The 24,336-nt window shown below is 36.3% G+C and overlaps 1 protein-coding gene across 7 annotated transcripts in view; it reads left to right on the forward strand.

Moving 5' to 3' along the window:
- COL11A1 (collagen type XI alpha 1 chain) overlaps positions 1 to 24,336 on the forward strand; it is a 147,463-nt gene that overhangs the window by 63,893 nt on the left and 59,234 nt on the right. For all 7 annotated transcript variants that reach the window (XM_065841764.2, XM_071810354.1, XM_071810355.1 and 4 more), the window contains 20 exons: positions 335 to 388; positions 1,749 to 1,802; positions 1,916 to 1,969; positions 2,564 to 2,617; positions 5,847 to 5,900; positions 6,013 to 6,057; positions 8,095 to 8,148; positions 8,237 to 8,281; positions 8,682 to 8,735; positions 9,201 to 9,245; positions 10,620 to 10,673; positions 11,533 to 11,577; positions 13,201 to 13,254; positions 13,336 to 13,380; positions 14,817 to 14,870; positions 15,797 to 15,904; positions 18,742 to 18,795; positions 21,875 to 21,928; positions 24,056 to 24,100; positions 24,231 to 24,284. In XM_065841764.2, coding sequence (XP_065697836.2) covers positions 335 to 388; positions 1,749 to 1,802; positions 1,916 to 1,969; positions 2,564 to 2,617; positions 5,847 to 5,900; positions 6,013 to 6,057; positions 8,095 to 8,148; positions 8,237 to 8,281; positions 8,682 to 8,735; positions 9,201 to 9,245; positions 10,620 to 10,673; positions 11,533 to 11,577; positions 13,201 to 13,254; positions 13,336 to 13,380; positions 14,817 to 14,870; positions 15,797 to 15,904; positions 18,742 to 18,795; positions 21,875 to 21,928; positions 24,056 to 24,100; positions 24,231 to 24,284 — 1,080 coding nt within the window. The remainder of the gene's footprint in view (positions 1 to 334; positions 389 to 1,748; positions 1,803 to 1,915; positions 1,970 to 2,563; positions 2,618 to 5,846; positions 5,901 to 6,012; positions 6,058 to 8,094; positions 8,149 to 8,236; positions 8,282 to 8,681; positions 8,736 to 9,200; positions 9,246 to 10,619; positions 10,674 to 11,532; positions 11,578 to 13,200; positions 13,255 to 13,335; positions 13,381 to 14,816; positions 14,871 to 15,796; positions 15,905 to 18,741; positions 18,796 to 21,874; positions 21,929 to 24,055; positions 24,101 to 24,230; positions 24,285 to 24,336) is intronic.

Here is a 24,336-nt window from a genome sequence, read left to right on the forward strand (position 1 = left end):
AGATGCAGTTCTGTTTGCATTAGTTATGTTTTTACTGTGCTCATATTTAGCTCTCAAGTATTAATAGAGAAGAAAGGTTTACATTTGATCCCATTAAAATTGGTGGGAGTTTTCTTTGGTAATAGACAGATTTTTGGCCCAGTTCAGCTTTGTGTGCAGACAATGATATATCAGGGTTTATCTGCATATTGAAATGGTGAATTCATACCTCCTAATGAATAGGGGATGATTTGTTTTATCTCCCTGAAATTAATGTATAGAAATAAAAAGTAACTTATTCATTTCATGAGCTTTTTGTATATTTAAGCAACATGTTTTGCTTTTTTTCATCAAGGGTGGACCTGGAGCAGCAGGTGCTAAGGGTGAAAGTGGTGAACCAGGTCCCCAGGTACAATAATATTGCCTGTTATGTTTGAGCATGTTTATCTTTAAGAAAATGCATTCGTATAATGTAGAATAAATCAATCAATGATATGCTTTCCATGTGCAATTGAAGAAAAAAAAACTTTTACAATACTATCCTAATTAAATGCAATATAGCCTGATTGTTCATTTTGAAATATGAAAGTAACAATCTTTATTGTCACATGTAGAGTGTCATCACATGGAAACCTGTTTTAATGTTGTCACTTCAGGCTCTTTGTTGAATAATCATGTCAGTCTGCAACTGTATCCTTGGGCTCTGATGTTATCAGATCTCATAAGATGAGAGAGGTTTAATTTAGTTGGTAATTGAGGGGAATATTTTCAAGAAAGACGTGACATAGCAAGAATAAGTCTTCCGGAATCAGTGCATGCTTCTCAGCTTACTGTTATATCAGCTCCTGTGCAGTTATGTTAGAGATCACTGAAATGTATTAAAATCTTACAGCTTAAACCTAAAGGTAACGGGGTTCTTAAAGAAATCACGATAGGAGTCTCTGGAACAATAATTTTGCCATATCTCAAGTGGTCTCATGTATTTGCTACATTATTGAGTGCCTGTCTTATAACTTCACATGGATATTTGCAAGAAAAATAAAGCAATTAAGCAAAAAGGCACTCTGAACAGCTTGTGAGTCTTCCAATTTGCTTACTTCGGTTTTTAGGTTTTGGTTTTGTTTTTTTTTTTTCTACTCAGTATTTTTGGATGGCTAGTCCTTACCACTCTTTTAACCTGAAGAAGATGCATTTGGATGGGGGATGAGAAAGCTACCACAGAAACATATGCCCACACAGCCATCAGTGAAAGTTACATGTTTGAAAAGTGGAATTAGGTTTTTCCACCTGGGGTAATTTGGTCTCCCTGCAGTTAAAGCTGTGCTGTGTAAAGCTAAGGCAGCATGTGAGGTGTTTGCCAGCACAAGTCATGTTTGTGTATGAGTTAGGGATATGAAATAATCGAATATCAAATAATTATTATGTGGCTAAAATAATTCTGGTATGAGAAGAGGAAGGGTTTTCAAACCGCAGGACTGAGATCTTCAAAGCCATGAAAAGAATGTAAGAAGCTCTTATGTTAAAAGGACCAATTACACCATGTATAGTGCAATCTCATGAAAAATAGTGTTAAAATTGGTAGTGCTGAGGCCAGTTTAGATGCCCATGTTGTATTAAAACTCATGAGAATTTGGAAACCGGAATCCATCTCCTGGGAAAAAATGCAGCTTTGTGTATAAAAAAATCTTGTCTTGTTCTTGAGGCGAGATATTTAACTAGTTTTTTGCTGGCTTGAATGTGATTCTAAGAATTACACTCTTTAAATTCAGGGTCCTCGTGGTGTTCAAGGTGCCCCGGGTCCAAGTGGAAAACCTGGCAAAAGGGTAGGTAGCATATGGATCAATCCTGCTTTGGTAAATAATTTCTTTTTAAATAGATGTAAGTATTAACTAATTTCACTGCACTTGCAAATGTTTGCCCCTTTGGATTTGTGCAGGGACGTCCTGGAGCTGATGGTGCCAGAGGAATGCCAGGAGAACCTGGTGCCAAGGTAAATAATAATGAGACCTGAGGCTTTAATTCAGTCTTGGAATGGGCTAGAGAGGTTTTATGTAGATACTGCAGTTTCTTCCAGGCCAACCCAAAATTCTTCTCTCAAGTGAAAATACTGAGGTTTCAGATAGCTGGGTCAGATGCAAGAGCTGAGAATGAATCATCCATTGAAAATATGGTAATTAATGGTAATGGCTAGAGATTTGACCTTGAAGTAACTTGATTCTTGAGGCCTGATTCCTATCCCTCTGAGTCAGTTTCTGTTTACAGAGTATCAGTAATAGTAAAGTAAGTTTTGAATCTCCAAAGTGCAGGTAGAATCAAGCTTTTCATTTCAATGTAGACTTCTTTTTATAAATAGCATAATTACAGCACAGTGAAAAAGTTGGTGTGGCATCTTCTCTTGCTTTAATGCATAGAAATAAATTTTGCAAGTTTGGTCTATGTGCTCCCTTCCATGTATGTCATTCAATAATAAAAGTGTACATATAACCAAGGGTAGAAATCATCTTCTAGAGGGAAGGCACCATTTATTCAGAGTAATACAGAATGTAATAGTCATTTACTAAAGCTGTGATTTCTTCTTTCCCAGGGTGACAGAGGATTTGATGGCCTTCCTGGCCTCCCTGGTGACAAAGGTAACAGGGTAAGAAAAATGTGTATTTATACAACAAATACTGTCACAGAAATAGTGCCCTATTCATTAAGAACAGCTTTAAGGACTATGGGGGAAAATGTCAGCTTTTCGCGATACAGAATAGCATCTGTGTTGTCAGATAATGTATTCCTCATTAAACATTTCAGCAATCTCAATCAATAGACAACAATTCATATATATGTTGATGATATTAAAATATTTTCAGAATTCAGTTCACATCTTCAGCTAGGTTTTGCTCTGATTTTCCTTAGCTAAGGAATTTGCCTGTTGGATTTAAAGTTATTGCTAAAGGAAATAGTAATAGGAAAAAGAAATTAGCATGAAATTTCTGTATCAGGAGCAAGACAAATTTTAACCTGCTGAGAAGCTAGCTCAAAAAATGCATTTGAATTGCAAACTGAATTGTTTAGTGAGGCTTATTCCAACAACTGCAGCTTAAAGAAATATTAGAGTCAGATCAGATAAGTTAGGAAAACTTGAAGTAATATTTAAAACAACTAATGTACTTGCTGCTTATGTCATACCAATCTGTAGGATGAGAGTGGATCTTTCCCTACAAAGTAGAGAAATAATCATAGCAGGGGATTTCTGCTTTAAATTATACCCCTAATGTAGATGTCAGTAACAACACGGTCTACTGAATATACCTCCCTTAATGCTCTCCTGGTAAGTGCTATGCACCATAAAAGAAACAGTGAGGGGGAATGTCAACGGAACTATTCCCATGTGTGCTAAAGCTTGATGACCAAGGGATGATTATAGTTCTCACCCTTCAATGGGTAAGCGCAGTTGCTGCCCTTCCCAGGAAATATCAACTGTGTCAGGTGCTGGCTCGTAATGTAATTCTTTGTCATAGCATCTAAGGATACTCGTTTGAGTTCTGTTTGCAATTGGGAAAGAACTCCTGGTGTCATACAGAAATGTCTCGGTCCTCTTCATCCCCTTTTACTTAAAGAGTGTAAAGCAATGAGCGCATCACAGAATTGAAATCCAGTGTGATCAGGAGGTGACCAGCAGAGGGGGCAAGGCGTTAAGCTCTAGCCACTACTTCACTCTGACGGCTGAGCAGAAATTGGTTCAGAGTCAGGGAATGTGTGTCTCCTTTCCAACCTGGAATACTAGCATTGTCTGTCTGTGGAACCTTATGAGTCATAAAGAATTTGTTTTGCAAATATTCTGTTTGTTTCATATTTCCTAAACAAATAAATAAATAAAGCCCCCCTAAAATGGAACAATAAGTTTGGATTGAAATTTGCAAAACAATAATGAAAATCATGGCTTCTTTTAGTAACTTCTTTCATCCCACTATTTAAAGATCACTGCATTCTTGTGTGTCTATGGAAATCTTCTGTAAAATTGCACACTGATCTTTCTGAAAGCAACTAAATTCAAAGCCAGATCAGATAGCTGTAGCTCTTTGGATTCCTATATACTGACAGCATATAATGCAAATATTCAGTTCTCTTGCAATAAAGAGCACAGAAAGAAAAACAAGAGAAACACTTTTTCTGTTGTAGTTATGTTTCATCTGTAAAAGAATTGATGTTGAAAACCCAGAAGTTGTAGGATGTCATTCAGAATTAGTCATATTTGAACTATGCATTGCAAATTGGATGTTTCTCTGAGGTTATGCCTCTGTCAAACACAGGTTGTCAGACAGGAATTACTGGATGAGATTTTCTGACTTCAAATGTAGGGGAGATCAGACCATATGGTGTAATATTCCTTTTAGCCTCAATATCTATGACTTTGAACTTTTCTCATTTAGATCTACTAGATGCATAACACTTCTCCAGTATAAAAGCAAGACACTATATGCTAGCAGAAAAGGTATAAGTAAGAAGAAATTCAGATTTTAACAGAACATTTGAAGGAAAGAATTAGAGAATTGAAGAAGTGAGAATGCTGATAATGATGAGAAGTTTTGTTCTTACTGCATGGCAATATCAGGACACTGAATGCAAGCTCCTAGTCTAACTCTAAGAGCCATGTGATTGCAAGGAAAGGAAGGTAGCCCTTGAAGGGATGAATTATTTCAGTATTTGAAAGCTCAAGTCAGTCTTCACCTGGTTATTAATTGGAAGCCAGAGCACAGATCATGTGCCTCATGTGTCATCTTTCAGCATTTAGCATGTAGAAAAACACATGCTCTACCAGCAGATCACATTGAGTAGTTCCAAAACTTAGCAAAATACAGAAACTCCTGTATTAATTCATCTTACGGGTATGGAAGTGCAGTTCAAAGAATTTCATTCCATCCCATGCCAACTCCAACTGACAGAGGACAGAAAGCAGTACAATAAAATCCTGACATCTGTAATCTTAGATAGCTCTGATATAAGAAAGCAAGTTACCTAAAACTCCCTAGAAAAGTTTGAAAGAGTAAAGAATGGAGGCATCAAAGAGTGACTCCATATTTCTCTGCTGGGATCCACAGCAGTGGTCAGGCTCCTTGGAAACACTGATAAAATTAAGGAAAACAGCATGAATACTTGGTTGTTGTCCAATGCCAGAAGGAACTCACAGTCTAAAAACCTGCTGCCCAGACAGAGGTCAGTCAGTGGTGTTTGAGCTATGAAGCACACTAGTTCTCTTTAGAAATAGGGAAAGAAAAATAAATCCTAAAAGTATGGTCCGGATTCTACTGAGGCTCTGCATATATAGACTTGAAAAGCCCCAGCCTCTGAGGGGAAGTGTGGAAATCTGGCTGCCATCCAAAGCCTCAGACAAATCAGTCCCCAGGCTCTCAGTGACTGGAGCCAGGGTGCGTGGTTCTGAAAGGGGGTTAGTGATCTTCACTATGTATATTCCAGAGCCCAGCAAAGGGTTTATTAACATCTGACCCATGTACACATGCCTTATTTTACTAGCAGTAATATGTTGTGTAGGGAGAGAGGGAAGGTGCCAGTGAGACAAGGGAAAATGTGGGAAATGCTGCCTTTTATAGCAGTAGTTTGTGGATGTTCTGAGGCCAAGAATAGTTGCAGAGTAAAAATTTATGAACACAAACAGTTCATTATTTCAAATGTTCATTTGTTTTTATCCTAACGTAATAGAAGACTTTACCAATGACTGTAGTCTGCAGATTTGTATCATTGTGTCAAGACATGTTTTGACACATCAGACTTCAGTTAACACATTTGTTTTCATTTTCCTTCCCATCCATTATTGTTTCCAGCAACAATGTAGTGTTTTAATAACTTTCCTTATTCTACAGGGAGACCGTGGCCCACAGGGACCTCCTGGCTTACCTGGTGAAGATGGGTCAAGAGTGAGTTGCTATTTACACAGTAAAATCTATAGTGAATCCTCATGTAACAGGAATATGTTCATGACACATGTTCTTTTTTCCTAAAACTTCTATTCCTCTTGTACAAAAACAGGGAGAAGATGGGGAAGTTGGGCCAAGAGGTCTCCCAGGTGAAGCTGTAAGCAGTGCTTTCTTTTTCTTCTGTTTCTGTTACAAGCAAAAATCACCCTCAGATTTTTTTCCTTTCTGTTGAACTGTTCTGAATTCCAGGTATAAAAATTACTCTGTGTGTGTGTATATAGACAATATTGATTCTGGCTAGAAAGCAAACAAATTAACTGTTTTGTTAGGGGTGAAACACTACTTAGAGGATTAGAATTAAGTCAGGGATATATCCAGCAAAGTGTACACGACTTCCAGAATTGCAAAGGCTATTTCTTATGCTGTTGTGTAAAATCAGTCACTGCAGTCCCTGATACATGAGAATATAACCAAGCCTATGTTGCTTTGAAAATGTTTTCCAAACATCTATTTATTAGAAAATATGACCTGGCTTCTCCTCTTTTTTCACACTACTGTGCTTCATTGTGTATTTTTACAAGTGTTTCATATACAGAATTTCCACTGCTGTCAGTTGGAATGCTGCAGGTGCTGTCACTGCAGAGCAGAGTTCTGCATTGCAGGCAAGAAGTCAAGCCTCAGAAAGGGGATTTTTATCCTAAATGTATGATATATTGCTGCCTACTTACAAAGTAGGAAGAAGCTGCTACAGAGTACATGTTAGTGTTTTGTGACTGTATCATACACAAGGAGATCAGTGACTTGGTCCTGCCTGCTTTTGCAGTATAACACGAATAATGACACAAATGATGAAAACTAATATCCTTTCTCATAGTATAAGGACAAAATATTATGTTGTAGACCAAATCTTGATCACCTTATTTAGAAGAGCCTTTGGGCCTTTGTGGGATTTTTTAAGGGTAAGAGGGACAAATGGATTTTGTTTTCCAGAATGCCTTGCATTTATTATTATAAAATCATTGGTAATTTTAAATTATTTATTGGGTCTTTACTAGAGAGAAAAGCATTGTTTTACACTTAGAATAATAGTATAGAGTATGACAGACCATCATGTTTTCTGAAGACAGGAATACAAGTATGTATGCTACTCTTTAGGTCAGACCTTCAGGCCAAGACACAGCTGCAACTTCAGTGGAAGATGCTGCGCCAATGTTCTGCACCAGCAAATATAAATAGTTATCTTGTACCTTTTTCTGAAGTGACCACAGAGTGGCTAGATCAAAGCTTGCCCTTCCACTGACAGCATGTTCAGACATACGGTGGCCTTCAGGAGAATTTGTTATCAGTTAAATTTTCTTTCTTTCTTTTCTTTCTTTCTTTCTTTCTTTCTTTCTTTCTTTCTTTCTTTCTTTCTTTCTTATCAGTTAAATTTTCTTTCTTTCTTTCTTTCTTTCTTTCTTTCTTTCTTTCTTTCTTTCTTTCTTTCTTTCTCTTTCTTTCTTTCTCTCTCTCTTCCTTCCTTCCTTCCTTCCTTCCTTCCTTCCTTCCTTCCTTCCTTCCTTCCTTCCTTCCTTCCTTCCTTCCTTCCTTCCTTCCTTCCTTCCTTCCTTCCTTCCTCCCTTCCTCCCTTCCTCCCTTCCTCCCTTCCTCCCTTCCTCCCTTCCTCCCTTCCTCCCTCCCTTCCTTCCTCTCTTCCTCTCTTCCTCTCTTCCTCTCTTCCTCTCTTCCTCTCTTCCTTCCTCTCTTCCTTCCTCCCTTCCTTCCTCTCTTCCTTCCTTCCTCCCTTCCTTCCTTCCTCCCTTCCTTCCTTCCTCTCTTCCTTCCTTCCTTCCTCTCTTCCTTCCTTCCTCCCTTCCTCTCTTCCTTCCTTCCTTCCTCTCTTCCTTCCTTCCTTCCTCTCTTCCTCTCTTCCTCTCTTCCTCTCTTCCTCTCTTCCTCCCTTCCTCCCTTCCTCCCTTCCTCCCTTCCTCTCTTCCTTCCTCTCTTCCTCTCTTCCTTCCTCTCTTCCTTCCTCTCTTTCTCTCTCTCTTTCTCTCTCTTTCTCTCTTTCTCTCTTTCTTTCTCCCTCAACCCCCATGCTGCCTTCTCCTCATCTTTCCTACTCCTTGTGACATTCCTTGCCCAGTCCTGCTCCTGGGCCTCTCTTGTTCAGAAAAAATCATGCAACTCTTAGTAAGTCTTTCTTCTCTTACAGGGTCCACGGGGATTACTGGGTCCCAGGGGTACACCTGGTCCCCCTGGACAACCTGTACGTATGAACTGTTTTATATTTGCAGTTTCCTGAAGGAAAATGGAAGGGCACTGAAAGTCGTTCATGTTTATATTGTTTGTTGTAGGGCATTGCAGGTGTTGATGGACCTTCAGGCCCAAAAGGAAACATGGTGAGTAAGCTGGAAATTTAAAAGAGAGCGGATTCTAAGAATCCTTTCCACATTCTCTTGTCCCTGCCACTATGCCATCCTTTCCATTTAATTAAATTTTTCTGTCAAAATATTCAGATTTATAATGTTTTTACATAGAAAAGAGAAGCCAAATCATGCTTTCTCTCGAGTTCCTCTAGCAGCATAGACTCCAGTGCTTAGGTTTTATGTGTGGGTTGTTATTAAAGAAAAGGCCATGATATTCATTAGCATGAAAAAAATATTATACCGGATAGAAAGTTTGTGGTAGACTTTAAAGAGGGAGTAATAAAGCTGAGTTTGTATTCCTTTTAGTCATTACAACAAAGATCTGTAGTGCAGAAATGCAAATCTCATGCCCTGGTATTTTTTTGCATGGTAGGGTCCTCAAGGGGAACCAGGACCTCCTGGTCAGCAAGGAATTCCAGGTCCACAAGTAAGTGTAAAATAACTCTCAAGAAATACGATGCGATGTGCAGCAAATGTTTAATAAATGGAAATCACTAAAAGGTTAGCTTTTTCTGTGCAAAACTGGTAAAGCTTCAAGGATTTTATAAATAATGCTACAAATGTGCTGAGGGCAGTGGGAGCGGAGTTTTCAAGTAAGCTTTCAGGGGGATTTTTCATTCAGGACAAAAATGACTCATTCAGTGTTCCTGGAATGCAGCAGGAACGGCCACACCTGGAGGAGGGTTCTGAATAGGATCTTGTTACAGACCTACTGCCAAAATAGTGGCTTGTGCAAAAGGCTTACGCAAAACTCCCGATCTAACTTGCAAGGAGGGAAAAAAAGCCACCTATGTTTGCCAGTGTGTTTAAACAGATTAATGAGGGGCCTTTAGTAGGGTGAATGTATGTATATTGTTCTCCCTGGTTTCTCAAACTGGTTTCTTTTTAATAGGGGCTTCCTGGTCCACAAGGTCCTATTGGACCTCCTGGTGAAAAAGTAAGTGACAGCATTATTCTGGTATTTCACAGTCAGTTCTGTGCAACAGCCTTGCTCATGTGCTTAGTGGCTCTGCTATGTTTTAAAGACTAGTAACTGATCTAAAAATTAGTAGGTCTTCTAGAAATCATCAAGTAAATAACCAACAGAGGTCTGGCTTTACTCTCGTGTACTCTTTTTCACAAGCATAATTTTCCTCCCTTTATTTTGAATTCATTTTCTGTTGTTAGCTTCAGAATCCTATCCACAATACTGAACAGTGTACACTTGTATGTTAATTAATTTCACAGCAAGCTGTGAAAATTCTTTTTATTAATCTCTTTTTTTATAACAAAGTTTTATGTACTCAGGTCTGATTCTATTCTGTTTTTTCAAGGATGATATTTTGACGTAATTCTGCAGTATGATTGGCATACTGTAGTGTCACTTGGTGTTTTTTTCCTGATCTGCTTGTACAGGCTCTTGTGGTTTGAAACATGTCTTTTGGTAATCTCAAAAATGTCACTATTGAATTTTACACTAATTTTACTTTTCTCCCGTATTTGCTGAATTCCTACTCCATTGATTCTTCTTTAATTTCGCTCCTCTTTGCTGTTTAGTGTACACTTTATGAGAAATTGAAGGAGGTTTTAGGAAACAATATAAATGCTTTTTATCTGCCTGTGCGCCTAAGTATTATTCTAGCAAAATGGGCTGTGTCCACAATACACACATTCCAGAGGCTTTCACAAAGACGCACCAAGCATTTCAACCATGAGCACTGGAGTTCTGTAACCTGAACTCTTTACCTCTTGATCTTGTTGGTAACTTTCATATGGTGAATACTTTTATTCCTGAAATTCTAAATAATAGTTAATTGTGTACACTGGAGAATAATTCCTGACCTTGTGTTGTGTGTGTGCACGTTCATAGGGTAATCCCTGAAGACTGTTCTTACACAAGCATCTCACTGAAAGGTGTGAGGGACTTGTATTGGCTAAAGATTGTAAGAACTGGCCTTGCATTTACGTATGATACGATAATATCTTTCTGGGTTTAATTTTTTATATTTTTTATTTATGCCTGATAGCCATATCAAGGGATTTATGTATAACTACATTTTATATCCTTAGGTCTTAGAGTTAAATGTATTGAATATGGGTGGGTGGGGTTTTTTTCCCATTTTCTTTTTAATTTTTTATTACTATTATTTTTCTTACAGCTACTCTACACCTGGGGTGGGTTCACCAGTTGTTTTAAAATGCTAAAAAGATTTAAGGTAGTTTGCTGGTTTAAGGCATACCAGTCTTCTGCAAGGATGATCCTCCATCCTCCTAGCAAATGATAGAATGTTCACTCGTGTTCTTAAGATGTTCTCTCTCTTCATGCCTTTAGGGACCTCAAGGCAAGCCTGGCCTTCCTGGCCTTCCTGGTTCTGATGGGCCTCCTGTAAGTAACCAAATATTCCATCCCTTGAATGCTGAAAAATTTTTACTAGGTAATAAGTATATAAGTCATATTGTATTAGCACACTGAAAAAATTTTGGGATGTCAATGAGACCAAAACATGAATACTGTTAGTAACAGGCTACATGTTGGGTGGGACCACATGCTTGGCAAAACTAGAGATTTCCTATGCTCCTCTAAATAAGACTGACAAGTACAACTAGGAAAAGGATTCCTGAGTGATTCTCATAAACAATAATCTTCTATTAACCTTTAGTTTCATTAAATTGCCTTTAAATTTTGCAGCATTTTAGTGTAAATTTTGTAAGAAAGAAAAACAGTGGATCAGCTAATGTTTTAAGCACTGAAGTATTAACAACACTGATATGGAACAAAGACATAAATGTATTTTGTTTTAAAAATGAGTCACAGTTTAAAATTAAGATATAGAACATTAAAACTAGATAAGCCTTCTATTGGGTTCTGCAATAAATTCCACAATCTTTTAAGTAATTTTAGGAATGTCTTAATGTTGTAATATTAATCACCCTGCTTGTTTCAAAATCAAATTTGAGAGTGTCTTGCATTAAAAACTTCTTACTGCTGACACATTAACTAAACAAAAGGGTTGATCAGGGTATTCCTGAAAACATTGACAGTAACTATTGTCCAGCTTTTCCTTTGTTATGTAAAAGAAATCAGTATTGAAAGGAAAATCTTTCCTCAAAATTCTGTGTATGCGTTATAATACAGAATAAGGGTGACTTGAAATCCAAGTGTTTAAATAATTGAGGTTTTATTATAAAATGTCACTACTGAAAAATGAGTATTTTCCAAATCAAATACATTTCTCTTACATTAGGGTCATCCTGGCAAAGAGGGTCAGTCTGGAGATAAAGGTGCATTGGTGAGTTTTGAAACTTCTCTCTTTTTTTACATAGCTTTCAAGAAAACTTTTGGGAGTTTTTCAGCTTTATGCCACATTTGTTGTTCCAAGAACTGATCAGAAGGATAATAGAAAACCCATTACACATTCAAAGCATCTGTGTGCAGACAAACATATTTATTATATTCTAAATATTATAGAGATTCTAAACAATATAGATTACTCTTTTAAAGTAAAACTGATTGTGGATTTGACAAAATGGCAATCAATAAAAATTGCATACATTTAATATAAATAACTTGCAAATAGTTTAAGTAAATTTACAATTCCATTGTATAGAGTACCCACTAGGTTTCTTCAGAACCTTGTTTTGTGAAGATTTACAAATGCATGTGTATACATTTTATTTTTTAGGTGTTCAAGTCAGTGGCAGTGAAAAGTAATTTCTTTATTTCTTCATTAGGCACTGAAGGGTCTTGGGGATCTTTAAAGCATTCTGCTTGCTCAATATTGACCCTTATTTATCCAGAATAGCATCTGAAATCAGTTTCAGTTGCAGTACTCATTTCAGTGGCAATACTAAAAGGTTGTATTCTCGATAAACAGGATGAAAGAATGAATAGGACATTTCAGAAAGTACAGTTCCACTGACACAAGCATATTGCTATTTGTCCCAAAATGTTATCTGTTAGAGGCTTGTAGACTTTATCCTGATTTTTTTAAGAAAATAATGCTTACACAGGGCACTTATATTTTGAAAGTACAGGTGTGTGACCATCTGTCAGTTGTTCCTTACGTCTTTTCAATTTAATAATTGATTACAGCCAAATCTAATAGAAAATGTTATTTCTCAGACATGTTAACAGTCTGAAGGTTTTGTGAAAAGACACTGTTAGAAAGGGGGAAAATACCTTATCAATGGCCCCATTAGGGAAAGATTTTGTTATCTGTCCATCTGAGGCATCGAGGAATCAGCAAAACAGCTCAGCCTCAGACCCGGATATGTGTTTCCAGGCTTCCTTGCTTCTGCTGTTTACAGAACTCAGTTTCTTTAGACACTGCCATCAGATTGTATAATATTGAAGTTGAGCACCTTTTAAATGCTGAGCAAACTGTCGGTAACAGCATCCAGATACCTGTCAGTATTGATAGCACTGTGAGCCTTTTAGCTTTCAGGTTTGAAATCTCTTTTTTCTTTTTTTTCTTTCTCCTTTTTTTTTTTTTTAAATCTTTTAGTTATTTTGATCTCTACTTTTGACTTGTATCATCATCATAATTAACATACAAATTTTCTCTAGGAAGACACCACTGGTTTCTAATTGGTGTCTTTTGGGTTTTTGGTTTGTTGTTTTGTTTGTTACATTTTCCAATTACCATTGTTTCAGATAATTTGTATTATGGATAGATGTCTCCCAAATATACAGGTCGAACCAAGTTCATAATTCTATTAATAGTTTTATAGTGACATTGAAAGATGCTTTGTGATTACTTGACTTTTCTTAGTGGCAGGCAGTCCAGTGTTATTTTGGTGTCTCACACCAGATTGCTGCATTATAGTGAAAGAACAAGGATTAGATTCAGAAAAGAACTGCTTGCTAATCAAATACTGTACAAACAAAGATTCTTTACTCCAATATCTTTTAGGGGCCTCCAGGTCCTCAGGGTCCAATTGGCTATCCAGGTCCTCGTGGTGTAAAGGTAAGATTTAATTAATGGATTCCTCTCCTGACCCCTTTTTGAATATGTGCATGTGGGTAATTCTTCATATTCTTTCTTTAGGGAGCTGATGGTGTCCGTGGTCTCAAGGGATCCAAAGGTGAAAAGGTAAATCTGACTGCATTTAATTCCTTTCCCTTTTTCTGTGTTCCTTATTTCACTGCAACATCTTCTGTCTCCTTCACTGAAGTGTGTTTTCTCTTTCAGCAGCGGGTTTATTTTTGCCTTACCCTAAGGACATACCAAGCCCAATTCATAAATTACTGACCTCCACGGTTATTTACACTGGTACAAAATGAATATAAACCCTTCAGTTGTTAGAATGGTCTTGGGCCCCCTTTGGACCAGTTTTGTCTTGCAATCTGTCTCAGCTACTGATCTGGGAGAAGATAAAACTTTTGTGGGCCCAGGAATGCAAAATGCAAACTTATTTTTTGAAGTGATGTTGAAATAGAAAGCCTTTCTTGTTTGTTTGTTTCAGTAACATGGAACATGGTATCACTCTTTCCTGACTTTATTGACAGTCTAAATATTACCCAGATTCTAAGTGAGCAATATCACTTCAATGTATTAAAAATCCTAAGAGCATTGTAGTAAAACATTTTACTATGTGCTTATTCATCACAAAGACCTTTGTTCCCAGGATATAACTAAGCATCAGATAGAAATGCAGTCAATGGTCTTTGTGTGGATATTGGAACAGTAGTTGTATCAGGAGTTAGTCTAAGAAAGAGGGAACCAAAAGTTGATCAAATATGCTAGAGCCAGTTGTGAACAGCTCCACTGAAAAACTCTGGAGATTTTGGCTTGTATCTGACTAATTCATACAGGCCTAAATGAAATTTGTCTGAGTGCTGTCTCCTTGTATTTCAGCATGGGCACCTACTAAAATGCTTGAAGTAAATTCTCTGCCAGAATTTGCTGGGCAGCAGATAAGTAATTCTCATTAAGAGTAACAATAATGTGCACCTGTATATGAATGCAATCTTAATGTTCATTGGTTTTTCTGCTTACTTTTGATCAGCCAGTAAGAATAGGCAGGGCTGAGTATTGCCAGATACCAAACTATGGAGTGACTACTTCTTGTTTTAGTTGGTGAACATACTGAACATACGTCTTTTTGTTGTTGCTAAGATATCACAACCAGTCAACTTTTTGATTCCTGTCATGATACTATTAAGACACTAGTTCAAAAGATAAAATAATTAAAATGGAAGCTCTGGTATCAAAAAAACCTAACACTGAATAGTCTGCCACCGACCTTATTAAAAAGAGTAGCAGTTAAGAAAGGACTTTGCAGTATAATTCCTAATAAAACTGAAGAATTTTGTTTTCTCTATCTTTACACAGATTTTAAACAGCTTTAAACAGCTGTTATAAGGAACTTTAAAACTAAAAAGTAATTTTCTGTAGTGCACTGGTATATTTTCTCTAAAAGAGCAATAGCTGCATTAGATTTTCTGGTGTCTGAAGTTGTTGCTTTATCTATGCAAAACATCCTCTCTATTACTAGAAGTCTTTATATGCACTTCTGCCTTTTTTAGGGTGAAGATGGCTTTCCGGGATTTAAAGGTGACATGGGCCTTAAAGGAGACCGGGTAAGCGTTTATTCATAGCCTGTATGTTCTTAAAATTTTATGTGGTGTTATTTTGAAAGGACCAGTGAAGTGAACAAATAAATTTACACCAAAAATAAAAGCTAGTAGCTTAAATTATTATTATTATTTCCTGTGCATGCGCAGATTTGAGGCAGAGATTTGGTTCTTGTGAGTCAACAATGGCACAGTTATAAAGAGAATGTCAGTCTTGCATATCCTTTTCACTAAGCCTCTTCTTAGGGAATCTCTTTTTCCAGATTCCAGGATCTCCAGTATTTGCCTGAGGAAAATTAATCTGTCCAGGATAAAGATGTTTCCATTCCAACCTAGTATCTTGCAAATCTCTGTCAAAATGTTGTTTATCCCAATAGGCGCTTACTTCCTTTCACAGGAATTATTGTGGAGGTTCTAAAAAAACTTCTCACAAGAAACTCATGGCCTGTATCTGTTGTCTGTATATATAAATAACTGTGAAGATGCTACCCACATAAGTACCTACATGCAGACATTTTTCATTCTATGGACTGTCAGGGTGCCTTCACAAGAATTTAGGGAAAGAAAAATAAGAATATGCAGTTTCCAAATGCATCTCTCTTCAGGCAAATCATCTGGGCTATTACACTTGTGATAGTAATATTCAGTATCTAATTTATTTGTATTTGCATTTACATAATGAAAATAAGCAGTGGTATTTTCCTAACTGGAAATCAGATGTGGCTTTGTGCAACCCGATCTAGTTGATGTCCCTGCTCATTGCAGTGGGGCTGGACCAGGTGACCTTTAAACGTCCCTTCCAACCGAAACCATTCTATGATTCTGATCTCTATTTACATTCACTGAAAACTTACTTTCAAGTAATTGTAGGTAGTCTCTCTAATATATGCACAAAGGCAATTGTTCCATATTTATAAGGTGGTGTGTTTTAGGGAGAAATTGGTCAACCAGGTCCACGAGGAGAAGATGGTCCAGAAGGTCCGAAAGGTCGAGCAGGTCCATCTGGGGACCCAGGTGCTGCTGGTCCAGCTGGAGAAAAGGTCAGTAGCCAGATATCAACATGGTGACATGAAACACAGGAGAGAACAAGCACAAAGATAAGTACAAACCTCTGTAGAATCCTGACCTCAACAAAAATCACTTGAGATCAGTATAGAGAAGGAAAGGAGGCTGAGGAATGTGTGTTCAGGTATCATATTTCACTGGGTGACAGCATCAGAAAAGAAAGCTGATTTCAGCAGTGGCATTTTGGATAGCTGGGAAAGAATTATAAAATAAAACAAAAATAGTGGTTCAGAAATGTGGATACTGTATTCCACTCAAGTGAAAAGATGCTGATGAAAATATTTGTCTTGAATTTTTTCGTTAACTGTGGCTTTAATGCTAGTTCTGTTTGACAAGATAAGGACAGAAGGTGCATTTTACATTTCTTTGTCACTTTTGATGTCTCTGAAATAGGAACATTTAGTATTTTCCAGCAACAACCCATCTGACATCATGATTATTTTTCTATTTGTCTTTTTATCTGTATACAGTCTTTGAAAGTATACATCAAAATCTTAATAAGTATGTGGTACTACTATAAAGGTAACAAGGTTCACAGCCAAGAGTTTTGCAGGAAGAAAAAAATGTTTTCAGCAAACTTGGGAACAAACTCTCTTTTCATCAAAGGTTGCTACTTTTTGCAAGTATGTCATTAGTGGGACTTCAGAAAGATGTTAGGGTTATAAATTGCATATAATATCATTCATAAACTCTTAGAAAGTATATATCAAAATACTCAGTTCACTCATTACAAAAAAAAGAAAAATTTATTCTCAGGTTCATTTAACTATTGGGGAATATTTATGAATTAATGTGCTCACAATTTTGCAAGATACCTCACCAGCTATCACTGAATTGATATATAAGGTCATGAGTCAAAGAACACATAAAAAAAGAAACTCAGAACTATTCTCCTACATGAATGCAAACTGAGTTCACAGCAGAAAGCTGGTGTACTCAGTTTTAACTAGATCAGCCATATTATCTTCACCAACAATATATTCATGTTCTCCAGAAAGAATTGTATGTTTCATGGCAATGGTTGTTTTCAGCATCATTGACCTGACAAAAATGTAAGAATATTAGGAATCTTACAAAAATTTGTATTATTGTCATGATATTTGCAGAATAATTAATTGACTGAGGACATCTACAAAATAGTTTGTCTTTCTCAAGTCATTATAACCTAAGTTTAAAAAACCTAAGTAAAGCAAACCAAACTTCGTTTTAGTTTTTAAATATGAATTTGAGTTATTTTCAATTCTTCTTATTCGAATTACTCAACTTGAATATAGGTTCATGTTTTCAAGCATTTCTTCTTCACTATGACATATATGAGAATCTCAGAGTCTCCCAAGTCCAGCATCGGAAGCCCTAAATATTAAAAGACAATTTAAAAAATTATTGGTGTTGAAAGCACTGGTAGCTGGGCTTGGAATTTCAGACCCAAAGTTTTCCCTGTTCTGCAAATATTTATACCTTTTCTTGCCCATTGAATGTCAAACATATTCTGTGAATATTGTGTGGATACCTGGCCAGAACAGAGTGGGTCAGAGACCAATTCTGTGATGTTAGTCCTGTGATATTTATTTATTTAATATATATTTTATATATGTATTATATTTATTATATTTATTTTAGCACAAAGACTAGAATAGTCCTTGTGAACTCTTAGATCTCTCCACAATATTAGGGAAGTTTCTGTAAGACCAGTTATCAATGTCCTATTCGCTTGTGATTCCTCTGACTCTTTCAATGCAAAGGTACTACTCTTCCATAGTAATGAAAGTACCAGAGTAGTCTTTTATTCCCTACATTTAACTGATCCCATGATAAGAAAACTCTTTCCAAAGTAGGTCCATGGCTGGATTCATTTGGTAATGGAAATACCAAATATGGTGCCATCTTCATAACTCAAATAATTCTTCTTTACTAATGTCTCAGCCAGACACATGCACTTACATGAATATGATAATACACAACATTTCCACTCATGTGCTGCATTTTTTAGGAGCAGACGTTTATTTTGGCAAATTTCCTTTCCCATACGGGTCTCTCCTTCCTCTTTTCTTTATCTAAGGTTTTTATAATCATATCTTTTCTATTGAGATCTTCTCCAAAATGTGATAGTCTGGAACACAGGCAAATAGACACATTCTTTCCCAGAGTTCTCATCTTTCAAAAACTGAAACTGCTTTCCCTGGCCTTTGACAGCAGCAGGCCATCACTCATCCTCTAGAGGTATGAAGAGACCACCTCAATGGGTAGGGCACTTATTTCTAGGAATAGTTAATGTCATTGATGAGACTGAGTTGATAAGACTGCTTATCTTGTTGTCCTTTCTGAACACAGCAAGTTGGTAACAGTGGGGTATGATTTGTCATAGTCTCGAACAGTTTAGAACTATTCAAGAAAAAAAGATTCTTCAAATGTCTGTTCATGAAAGATCTGTGGAAAACAAAGCAACCATCACACAGTAAAAATTAAAAAAGGTTTCTTTTCACTTAGACCTATTAACACCCTTATTTCTTAAAGAATATTACTAGTTTAATGACCACAGCCCCACATCACTACACAGCACTTCATGGGGAAAAAAAAAGAAGGCACAGAGGTATTGACTTTGCAGAGCTCATTCATTGGAGTGGGACTTTTATTTAAGTTTGGGGAACTGAGCCCACTGGTGATTAATAGTAAAAATGAGAAGTTGGTTTAATTGAATATTATATTCCGTGAAGTATCATCACTCTAAGTTGTGGAGAAAATATGTTCTATAGAAGTTTGCTGAACCACTGAGGAGGATAAAATAACATTTAACAATGCCTTCTTATTGCAGGGTAAGCTTGGTGTACCCGGACTGCCAGGGTATCCAGGAAGACAAGGTCCAAAGGTGAGCTGTGGATCGTGTGCTTTGACATTGTTTTACTTGTGTGTTTGAAGAATCAGTGTGTGGGCATCAAAGCAAGGACCTTTTTTCATGTTTTCTTTCTTGACAATCATGTTCTGAGGTAAAATCTTCAAAAACATGGGATTCCCTAAGGCAGGCTCTTTAAGGAGCATTATATTTCCTCTTCTTATCTATACTGCCTTCAAACCTTTGCCATCCTATCCTGAGTTGTTTTTGTGCGAGCATCAGACTGCCATGCACTAAACAATTTGAAAATGAATGAACTGCTGGTATGCTTGAAAGAGAATGGGCACTATATTGACCACTAAATGGATGCTGATAGTAATGGGAATTTTGTGTGTGATACAAGGATTCAATTTGTGTCATTAGAATAAGCCATATATATTTACAGTTTTCATCATGTTGTCCTTTATCTCCTGTTAAGACAAACATGACAAAACCCAATCCTTAGTTGATTTATGTGCCCACATCTATCCTTCAGCTATCTTTTATGTTTTGATTGCAATAGAAAACCATGTAAGTGGCTTCTGGTTTAAGTGAAGGCTTATATTTTAAAAACATTTTTATGAAATGTATTTTTAAAAAGGTCATCCTGACACAGCTTTATGAAATGAGCATGCTAAACTAATTACAAGCTCTCTTTTCTGAGATTCGCAAGAAAGAAAAAAAATTGAATAAACCCGTATTTTTACAGAGATTTCCCAGTGTAGAGAATGCCAGTAGGGAGACATTGCATTTCCAGACATCCTCAAAGATAACTCATCTGGGGAAATATCACAAATAAAAGAGTCCCTTACCCCTTCTACACAACTGAATAATCAACCTGCAGTGAAATCCTCAACTTTGCTCTACTTTGGGATCTATTTTTATTTTCGAATTTGCAGTTATGATTTTTTAGAAGAAATACAACTTCCTGGCTGGCTAAGTAAAGTGGTTTTTTGACTACCCTATACTTCGGCCCTTTTCAGTCAAGTGAATGAACTATCTGAAGAATGCATATTCATTGAACACTCTGTGTTAGTGAAAAATATCAAAACTATCTATGGAAAGTATTCATGAAAACTTTTCTCCTTGAGAGACATCTTTTTTTTCCTTCTGTTTCTTAACTCAAATGGCTGAGATTTCAGTCACTCCTTGTGTTCCTTTAGAACTGTCTTTTGGAAAGTCTAAGATGAAAGAGGTTCTACATTGTTGAGTTCTAAGAACAAATATAATGTAGTACTTCAAATAGAAGTCAATTGATTATTTTTTCAGGAAAGACTTGATCAAGGATTTCTTTACCTTAACTTTTTATCACATTAAAATTGAAAATGGATCTCAAGCTGCGTTCACTGTTTGCTCTTCTAATTTTCTGCTTAAATTTCCAAGAAAGAGTAATGACAGCTACAATATGTCAACTCACTAGAGACTTGTTTTGAAACTCATTCACAGTGCAGGTCAAATTAACACACAGGAGAGAAAAAAAAGAAGCAGCAGAAAAACATATTAGCTGTCTAAAGCAAATAAGAAATCTTGTCCCAGTATGGTCAAGAGGGTTCATGCCCTTTTGTTGTTGTTACTTCCTTGCTTTTCATTATTTTTCTTCTGAAAATTGTTCTTAGACTACTGCCGTTATCTGATAATTTTCACTATGGTTTTTTTTCTCCTGTCCAGTCCCTCTTGATTAATACAATTGCATAAAGTACTATAGATATATTTACAACGAAGTCATGTCTATTAATTTCCAATCATTAGTTTGTTTGTTTGTTTATTTGTTTATTTGTTTGTTTTCCCTTGGTCCTTTCAATTATAAAGAACATGCTTGGGCTTGGGCTTTGCAGAGTAGAATTTTCACAGTTTTATTCACATTTTGAGTTGTAACTGGTGAAGAATTAAAAAGAAAGAACAAAAGAAAAGGAGAAGGAAAAGAAAATAAAATCTACTTTTCTTCCATCAGTGAATATCAGTCAGGGTATCATTAAAATCAGTGTCAGTGAAGTTGTTCTGTCCCTAAGTCATTAATGGATGACCGTAATGACTGTGTGAAACAAGATTCGTTAAAGGGAAAACATAAGTTACAAAAAGAGAAAAAAGGAAAAAAAGTACTTGTTGACATTTCAAAGCAGAGCAAGAAGAAATTATACTTTATGTTATATGCGTTTTATTTACCACTAAAACATGAATAGCAAACTGCACACATATAGATGCATTACCACAGCAGGGAATTTGGCCAGCAGTTTTAGTGGTTGATCAAACCAAACACTGCTTTGATTTTCATCTCCAGTCACTTAAAAGTGTATTTTATCAAGTTTATCACTTCTGTGACCCCAAGTTCCTTACGACAAGCTAACACCTTGGCAAGTAACAAGTCTGCTGTCCCTCTGGACCTGTATACCAGAAAAAAGGAAGAAAATAGTAATGTTCAGATTTCACTGGGCAGTTAGCAGAAGGAAAAGGGAGAAAAAAGGAGAAGCAGGAATAATGCCCGGAAGCAGTTTCAAGTCAGATAGTTTCCTCATAAATTCTGCTTCTGAGATGAGCCAATAAGGACATGTACAAATTGCATGTATCAGTTAAATGAAACTGGCCAGTGATCACCTTACAGTGAATAAAGCACCTGAGGTAATTTACAGTGCAGTAAAGTGAACAGAGGACTGCACCACTGCTTAGATGTAGCAACACCTTACAATGATTTTGAATGAGGTTATTTTGTAGAAGAATTATTAAACTGTGAGGCAACAAGACCTTGTTTGTTCCTCTTCGTTATGACACAGTTATTTCTAGGAGGCTGTTACTCATCTTTTCTTTCCTACTTTTAAAAACGGTACAGAATTAATGAATACTTGTCTAATAAGATGAAAATTAATGTCAATTTTATACATTGATTTTTTTTAATGCATTCTGGACTCACGGCATTATGGTAAGTTAATCTACAGCTATTCATCAGAGCTGTCACACTTGCAAGTTTGACTTGTACAATGTGCATGACTTAGGATGTGTGCTTTACATGTAAATTAAATGTTGGCTATGCTACTGTTTTGCTATTGATATCTTCTGATATTTGAATTGATTTTTCACACAGGGCTCAACTGGTTTCCCAGGATTTCCAGGTGCCAATGGAGAGAAAGGTGCAAGGGTATGAGAATTCATGCTTGCATAACACTTAATTAACTTTTGGAACTCAGTGGTATGGGAAGAGTCTGAAACCTAAGGATACAAGCTAATATATAAGGAACGATAAAACCAGGCTTTTTACACTTAAGATGAACCTCTACAATAATGTAAAACAGGAAAAACTGAGACACTAGCTCTCATTCTTTAAGGTATTAATCTAAATATACAGGAACTCGGACACTTTCTCACTACGCATACTACCATAATCATATATTTGAAAAAGAGGAAAGAAGTCACCTTTGCTAAAGCATCTTTTTTTACGGTACAGCTGAGAGAGTTGACAAGGACTTTTTTCCTGTATCCTATGAATTATCCTGCTACCATGCAATTTACCTTTGAGGAAATTCAATTCATATTTCATAAGTATTCTGATTTGCCACAAGTTTTTTTATAGGCTGAGCTTTGAAAATGCAAAATATACCAGACAAGATGAAGAACATGTGCCATTCATTACAAACATTAAAAGGTAGATGTAAAATGACAGCTTTCTCTGCTTTGTTTACTTGAAGCAGGTGAGGGAGAATCTGTTATGCATATTCTGCTAACTGGAAAAATGAAATATAGGTTAGAAATAAGGTCACTCTGCCGTTGTCTCTAAAGCTCAATTGAACATAGCAGAACTTGTTAGAAAGATGATGGAATTAAGAGCATGAGTCAGATTTCATAGATGATAGCAACTTAAAGTCCAACTGAAGTAATGTATATCATTCTTAAAAATCCGTTTCCATTTCCAGCATGAAAACAACCAGAAATTAATTGTTTTATGAGGAAATATATGAAATTTAATTGCATTTGTGTTGCTTATGTATGGTTAAAATTGTTGTTCTATTATTTTAGCTAAGATAAAGATATGTTGTTACAGACAGACACAAGCAATGAAACAATATTCAGTTCATCCTTGTTGGGAAAAAAAGAGACATGACTGCTAGTAAAGATATCAGATAAAAAAACAAAGTGCTAACATCCAAGAGCAGACTTAAAATGATGAAAATCTGATTATTTTGATCCATTATCAGTCCTTCATAAAGCTTGCAATTTGGTTGGCGTACTAACCACATCATTAATACCATCAAACTCCATGTATGCTTAAGCATTATGCTGATCATCAATGAGACAATAACTGCTAGTTTTGTAATGTCAATCATGTATTACTATTAATCTTGCCTAAAGGCATATAATTGTGTTTTATGCTACCACAGTCATTGTCCCCGAAAATTCACAAGCTGCATAGCATTTTAAGAAAAAACACAAATTTTTATTTTGGTAAGTGAAATAAAATAAATATAAAAACACACTCAAGAAAACCTTCAAGAAAACAGGTGTGTGCATTTAATTGGTTTCCAATAAACACAAGATTTATGCTAAAACATCTCTGCTGTTTTTATGTTGCTGTTGTGTTTATCTCAGATAGTAGAAAGTACCAGTCATCACGTTTCTTTTTCTATCTGAAATACACTGTCTTGAATTTTAAACTTCTTTACATTAGATTTCACAGCAATACTAATGCAGAGACTAAGGAAAGAAATCTGTTGAGTATGATTAGGAGATATATTAAAAAATTAAGGGCTAATATTCTGGCAAGTTCTGTATCTCTGTGCAAGTGTGCAGAATCCTGGTTAGGTATTACCATCCCTATTTCTGTTACTAAAAAAAAAAAAAAGAGAGAGGCTTGCCCTTTCTTTTCTCTATTAACCTGTGGAGCCATCCATGGGAACCTGGGAACTTCATCTTCAAGGCTATTATCACATTGGAAATGATGCCAAACCCTTTAGACTACTGCAGAGGGACTCTGCTTGTTGTGTGCCATCTTCTGTGCTATTTTAACATATTTTAAAATGTTCTAATGCCTATGACCAAATCTGACTCCGAGGCAAATTTAGCACATTGAGCTACAAGTCCCAGTGAATTCAGAAAGATAATACATTTTATCAAGGAACATGGTTCTGTAAATTGAAATGCAAAGTAGATACTTAAAGATAAAATAACATTTAAACATAAGGGAGTTGCACTCTGCCTCCACTTTAGTAAAAAATTTTATCTCACAAATACAATGTCTGCTAAGATTATTTTTGTGAACTTTTCTCTACAGGGATTACATGGCAAACCAGGTCCCAGAGGACAGCGAGGACCAACAGTATGTACTTTTACTTTGCAATTTAGAGGCTTTCCTGAATTAATTGCCTCCACTGTACTGTGAAGAACTCTTTTTATTAGATTATGGTATCCAATAATCATCATCAAGTACATGTGTGTTAAATTGACAGGGTCCAAGAGGCTCAAGAGGTCCCAGAGGTCCCACTGGCAAACCAGGTCCAAAGGTAATTCTCGAGCACACTGTACAGATTGGTTGCAGGCTGCTTTTAAATAAAA

Source organism: Patagioenas fasciata, chromosome 6, assembly GCF_037038585.1.
Source record: "Patagioenas fasciata isolate bPatFas1 chromosome 6, bPatFas1.hap1, whole genome shotgun sequence".
In the NCBI taxonomy this organism is placed as follows: domain Eukaryota; kingdom Metazoa; phylum Chordata; class Aves; order Columbiformes; family Columbidae; genus Patagioenas; species Patagioenas fasciata.